General features: G+C 42.4%; 1 protein-coding gene across 3 annotated transcripts in view; it reads left to right on the forward strand.

Annotated features, from left to right (window-relative positions):
- The window catches only part of EIF3J (eukaryotic translation initiation factor 3, subunit J), a 30,969-nt gene that overhangs the window by 14,685 nt on the left and 9,412 nt on the right, over positions 1-6,872 (forward strand). For 2 of the 3 annotated variants that reach the window (XM_011941177.1, XM_011941179.1), the window contains exons 3-4: positions 4,423-4,477; positions 4,987-5,078. The exons of the other annotated variant lie outside the window; for it this stretch is intronic. In XM_011941177.1, coding sequence (XP_011796567.1) covers positions 4,423-4,477; positions 4,987-5,078 — 147 coding nt within the window. The remainder of the gene's footprint in view (positions 1-4,422; positions 4,478-4,986; positions 5,079-6,872) is intronic. 3 annotated transcript variants of the gene reach the window in all.

Genomic DNA, 6,872 nt, shown 5'->3' on the forward strand with positions numbered 1-6,872 from the left:
GCCCGCCTTGGCCACCCAAAGTGCTGGGATTACAGGCGTGAGCCACCGCACCCGGCCCATTTATCATTTCTTTGTGGTGTTAACATTCAAAAATTTCTCATGGAGCTATCTTGAAATATACAACATTGTTATTAGCTATAGTCACCTTACTGTGTAATAGAACACCAGAACTTATTCTTCTAACTGTAACTTTGTACTATGACACTTTAAAGAACTTTGGTCCATTCAGACCAGGTCCCTTAGTTTTTCACTGAGATTGTGGGATGGCTGTGTCTGGGCCTCGGTTTCCTTTTCTGTAAAATAGGGGGATAACACGACCTTCCTTACAGGACTGTTGTGAGAATTAACCTTGTTACTACACCTGTTGCTCAGAAGGGTTGTAAATACGCACCTTCTGGAAGTAAGCAAATGAACTGAAGCACTGCTGCATACCACTCACAGATCCAGCTTTCTTGTGTTCTGTGAAGATTTAAACAACAAAAAATGCCTAGTAATTCACTTTTATTTTTAGCTCTTTGGTTCCTTTTGTACTGTGATGTATTAATATAAGCACTTAGCAAACTAACGGCGAAATACAAACATTTGATCTCTAATTTCTAACTCTAGTATCATAGTTATTCAGATAATGACTAGCTGGTTTGCTTTCAATCTGTTAAAACTGCGAGCTGTGGGTTAAATTGCTGAAGTAAGGTGACTATAAAAATACATTTACTTTTTTATACAAAGTTCCTTTCATTATGCTTGCAGACCGTATGACAGCCTTAATCATGATGTTGAATTTTTAATTTATTTAGTGGACTTAGAGATTTTTATTAAGAATCAAGGCTTGGTTAGTTTATATTCTAGGCTGATACAAATTTGTGACCCTTTGTGTTATGAAACCAGAAGCTTGGTGTCATAGTGTGGCATATTAGTCATATTAGTCAGCCTTTGCTTCTTTAGTAGCGTCAGGGCCTCTTGCCTTGCATTTGCCATCTTGCCGCTCAGCTTCAAATGGCATGTCATAGTGTGCCTGGTGGTTGCTGAGACAATGGCCAGGCTACCTATGATTAAAACAGTCTTTAATCATAGGGCTGTGTGTCTGTCCCTATTAAACTTGAGCCTTCTAAGTTTTGTGGAGCTTTTAGAAAATTGTGTTTGATAATTGGTTTATATTTAGCTCAGTGATTGAGTTAGGCATAGAAAAGACAGTGTAGATCTTTTCTTTTTTTGAGACAGAGTCTCTCTTGCCCAGACTGGAGTGCAGTGGCTCGGTCCTGGCTCACTGCAACTTCCGCCTCCTGAACTCAAATGATTCTTGTGCCTCAGCATCCTGAGTGGCTAGGATTACGGGCGTGCACCACCACACCTACCTAATTTTTGTATTTTTTAGTAGAAATGGGGTTTCATCATGTTGGTCAGGCTGGTCTCAGAACTCCTGGTCTCAAGTGATCTGCCCGCCTTGGCCACCCAAAGTGCTGGGATTACAGGTCTGAGCTGCTGCACCTGGCTAGATCTATTTTAAAGTGCCCTGAGTTAGAGTGGAATCCATGAAGGCTTGATCAGCTCTAGACTTTTTTTTTTTTTTTTTTGAGACGGAGTTTTGCTCTTGTTGCCCAGCCTGGAGTGCAATGGCACGATCTCGGCTCACCACAACCTCTGCCTCCCAGGTTCAAGTGATTCTCCTGCCTCAGCCTCCCGAGTAGCTGGAATTACAGGCATGTGCCACCACACCCAGCAAATTTTGTACTTTTGGTAGAGATGGGGTTTCTCCATATTGGTGAGGCTGGTCTTGAACTCCCAACCTCAGGTGATCTGCCCACCTTGGCCTCCCAAAGTATTGGAATTACAGGCATGTGCCGATGTGCCGGCCTTGACTCCTTTTTTTTTTTTTTTTTTTTTGAGACAAAGTCTTGCACTGTACCTGGGCTGGAGTGCAATGGTGCAGTCTCGACTCACTGCAACCTCCCACTCCTGGGTTACTCCTGGACGACGAGAGTGAAACTCCATCTCAAAAAGCAAAACAAAAAAAAACCCAGTATGGTACTGGTGTATGGAGAGACAGTAGATTAGTGGGATAGGATCAAAAGCCCAGAAGTAGACCAAGTATATATGAACATTTAGTGTATGGTAAGTCACAGGGTATCTTAAAATTGTTTTTGCTGCAATAGAATGCAATAGATGGGGTATTTTATAAACAGATTTATTTCGTATGGTTATGGAGGCTGAGAAGTCCAATATCAAGGTGCTGGCATCTGGTGAGGGCCTTCTTGTGCTATTATCCTGTGGCAGAACGGCAAAAGAGCACAAAGGATTGCAGAACTCATCCTTTTATCAGGTATCTACTCCTAAGATAAAGGTATTAATAATCCATTCATGAGGGCTTTGCCTCTAACCATTTCTGAAAGACCCTACTTCTCAACACTGTTGGATTGGAGATTCAGTTTTCATCACATGAACTTAGAGGACACATTCAAACCATAGCCCAGGGAGAAAATCATTATTTATTAAAGGGTTTTTAATAAATGATGCGGTGACAACTGGGTAGCCCTTTTGGAAAAAAATACAACTAGATCCTTGTCGCACATCATACACAAGACAAAAACTCCAAATAGATCAGAGATCTAAATAAAAAAACAGTGAAACCCTACACATTCTAGAAAAAATTGTGGGTGAATTCTTAGGTGTAAGAAAAGACTTTATGGCTGGGCGAAATGGCTCATGCCTGTAATCCCAGCACTTTGGGAGGCGGAGGCGGGCGGATCACCTGAGGTTGGGAGTTTGAGACCAGCCTGACCAACATGGACAAACCCCGTCTCTACTAAAAATGCAAAGTTAGCTGGGCGTGGTAGTGCATGCCTATAATCCCAGCTACTTGGGAGGCTGAGGCAGGAGAATTGGTTGAACCCAGTAGGCAGCAGTTGCAGTGAGCCACGATCACGCCATTGCACTCCAGCTTGGGCAACAAGAGCAAAACTCCATCTCAAAAACAAAACAAAACAAAACAAAGAAAAGACTTTCTAATTGACTTGAAATCCATCCAGAGGCCATGGAAGAAAAGTCTGGGGCTAGGTGTGGTGGCTCACGCCTGTAATTCCAGAACTTTGGGAGGTCAAGGTGGGCGGATCATGAGATCGAGACCAGCGTGACCAACATGGTGAAATCCTGTCTCTACTAAGAATACAAAATTAGCCAGGCATGGTTGCATGCGCTGGTAATCCCAGTTACTCAGGAGGCTGAGGCAGGAGAATCACTTGAACGCAGGAGGCGGAGGTTGCAGTGAGCTGAGATCGTGTCACTGTACTCCAGTCAGCCTGGGCAATAGAACAAGACTCCGTCTCAAAAAAAAAAAAAAATGTTTTTACTAAAAATACAAAAATGAGCCAGGCGTGGTGGTACATGCTTGTAATCGCAGCTACTGGGGAGGCTGAGGCAGGAGAATCGCTTGAATGTGGGAGGTGGAGGTTGCAGTGAGCTGAGATCGCACCATTGTACTCCAGCCTGGGCAAGAAGAGTGAAACTCCGTCTCAAAAAAAAAAAGTCTGGTAAATTTTACTGCATAAATTTGTTGGGATGCATAGCACTTCATGGGGAAACAATAGAGCGTTTCCATCAGGAAAGCAAGAATGCCCATTACCTCTGCTGCTGTTCAACATTGTACTAGAGGTTTAGCTGGCCAAATTAGATAAATCAATTGTGAGGGCCTAAGGACTGGTAAAGAATTAGAGCTATCTTTTGTTTCCAGATAAGGTAGCATACCTGGAAAACCCTAGAGAAGCAATGATAAATCTAACTTAAGAGATAAATGAATTCAGTAAGGTAGCAGGATATTAACATATAAAAAAGCCAGTAGTTATTTTTGTTTATTTGTTTTGAGACAGGGTCTTTATGATAGTGAGTTGCCCAGGCCAGGGTGCAGTGGCACTATCATAACTCACTGCAGCCTTACCCTCCTGGGCTCAAGTGATCTTCCTACATTAGTCTCTCAAGTACCTGCGACTACAGGCACATGCCACCACACCCAGCTAATTTTTTAATTTTTTTTTTTTTTTTTGTAGAAACCGGGTCTTGCCAATATGTTTTTATACACAAATAATAGCCACTTAGAGGACATAATAGGAAAATGCCCTATTTACAGTAGCAACATGCAAGATGAAGTACTTAGGAATAAATCTAAAGAGAAATGTGCAGAGCCTCTAATAGGGAAACCACTTTAAAACACTTCTGAAAGATAAAAAAAAGTACTTGATCAAATGGAAAGACAGCTGTTATTCTTGGTTAGGGCAGCTCAGCATTATAAGATGTCAGTTCTCCCTACATTAATTTAAAAAGTTAATACAGTACCAAAAAATACCAACAAACTTATTTCTCTGGAGTTAGTCAAGTTGATAATAAGGTTCACACAGAAAAGCAAGAATTGTTAATGGAAGTCTTTTTCTTTAGGATAACTGGGATGACGATGATGATGAAAAAAAAGAGGAAGCAGAAGTAAAACCAGGTGAGCCACTGGGGCACCTCCATTTTTGTTTTTATGTCTTGCTGAGCATTTGTGACTTGTATTAAGACAAATGACAGAACGCTAACAAAATGGGAGATTTTGGTATTCAGAAACCAAGTGTCCTTCCATTCCCACTGTATTCTGTTTTCCCTGCAACTTTTCTGTATCTCCTCAAAATATAATCAGATTAGATACCTGCTGTATTTCTGTGTGAGTGCTAGGTATTGTTAGGAGGAAAGGGTAGAGGTTTTGGCATTAATTATAGTTGAATGATCTAAGCCCTGCCTATAGGACGGTGGGGAAATATGAAGAGATATTTGGATCTTAGGGGTCACGTTAGAGAGGAGGAGGAGTCGTCCCAGAAGTTTCCCATTATTTGTGAGAAAAATCACTGTTTGAAGCTGGGAAAGGTTTAGTCTCTTAACAGTATACAAGTATCCTGTCTGTCTCATCAATAAACTGGAAAATACTCAGTATAACTGTCAATAAAACTTTTTTTTTACTTTTAGAAGTAAAAATTTCAGAAAAGAAAAAAATAGCAGAGAAGATAAAAGAAAAAGAACGGCAACAGAAGAAAAGGCAAGAAGAAATTAAAAAGAGGGTAAGTACTGTTTGTTTTCTAAAATACAGAATTCTCACATCAGTAGTGATATAGTTTCTAACAGGCTGCAAATATTACCTAGCAATTTGAAGGGCTCTGTAAAGACTGTAAGTGGATACCATAAGGTAGGTAAAATCCAAAACAAATTGATTTATGGTTTTTGCAAAAACATAACCCAGTTTTATATATGAGTGTCTTTTAAGTTTTGACAAACATTCAGGAACAGTCATGATAGTGCAGTGACGACAGTCAGTGATTTCTGCCATTGCCTGTAGTTCATTCTAGTCAACAGGATTAGATTTTTTTTTTTTTTTTTGAGACGGAGTCTTGCTCTGTCACCAGGCTGGAGTGCAGTGGCTCAGTCTCGGCTCAGTGCAACCTCTCTGCCTCCCGGGTTCACACCATTCCCCTGCCTCAGCGTCCTGAGTAGCTGGGACTACAGGAGCCACGGCCAGCTAATTTTTCGTATTTTAGTAGAGATGGGGTTTCACCATGTTGGCCAGGATGGTCTCAGTCTCCTGACCTTGTGATCCATCTGCCTTGGCCTCCCAAAGTGCTGCGCTTTCAGGCGTGAGCCACCGTGCCTGGCCAGGATTACTTTCTATTTGCAGTGTATATATTGAACAAAATATAAAAATTGTTCATTTCTGTGCCATGTAGCTATATAAATGTATTTGTTTTTGATTATTTGGCACAGGATCAGAAATATTTATTTGCGTGGTTTTTTTGTTTTTGTTTTTGTTTTTTAGACAGGGTCTCACTCCGTTACCTAGGCTGCTGGAGTGCAGTGGTGTGATTTTGGCTCACTGCAGCCTCCACCTCCCAGGTTCAAGCAATTCTCATTCCCCAGTATCCCAGGTTGGAATTACAGGCACACGCAATCATGCCTGGCTAATCTTCGTACTTTTAGTAGAGATGGGGTTTTGCCACATTGGCTGGGCTGGTCTGAAACTCCTGACCTCAAGTGATCTGCCTGCTTTGACTTCCCAAAGTGCTGGGATTACAGGCATAAGCCACCACACCCAGCCTATTTTCTATTTCTTTTTTTTTTTTTTGGAGATGGAGTTTCACTCTTATCACCCAGGCTGGAGTGCAATGGTGTGATCTCAGCTCACTTCAACCTCCTCCTGGGTTCAAGCAATTCTCCTGCCTCAGCCTCCTGAGTAGCTGGGACTACAGGCGTGTGCCACCACACCCAGCTAATTTTTGTATTATCAGTGGAGATGGCATTTCACCATGTTGGCCAGGTTGGTCTCGAACTCCTGACCTCAGGTGATAACCCGCCTTGGCCTCCCAAAGTGCTAGGATTATAGGTGTGAACCACTGCGCCTGGCCTATTTTCTATTTGAGAACATATTTACATAGTTCAAAAATTAAAACAGCCCAGGGTGGTTTGCTCACGCCTGTAATTGCAACGCTTTGGGAGGCTGAGGTGGGAGTATTGCTTGAGTCCATGGATTTGAGACCAGCCTGGACAACACAGGAAGACCCTGTCTCTACAAAAAGTAGAAAAATGAGCTGGGTATGGTGGTCCGTGCCTGTAGTATCAGCTGCTTGGGAAGCTAAGGTAGGAGAATCGCTTGAGCCCAGGAAGTTGAGGCTGCAGTGAGCCATGATTGCAGCACTACACTCCAGCCTAGGTGACAGAGCAAGACCCTGACTCAAAAAAAAAAAAGGAAGAAAACGGCCGGGCACGGTGGCTCATGCCTGGAATCCCAGCACTTTGAGAGGCCGAGGTGGGCGGATCACAAGGTCAGGAGATCAAGACCATTCTGGCTAACATGGTGAAACCCC

Source organism: Colobus angolensis, unplaced genomic scaffold (genome assembly GCF_000951035.1).
Source record: "Colobus angolensis palliatus isolate OR3802 unplaced genomic scaffold, Cang.pa_1.0 Scaffold199, whole genome shotgun sequence".
Taxonomy (NCBI): Eukaryota; Metazoa; Chordata; class Mammalia; order Primates; family Cercopithecidae; genus Colobus; species Colobus angolensis.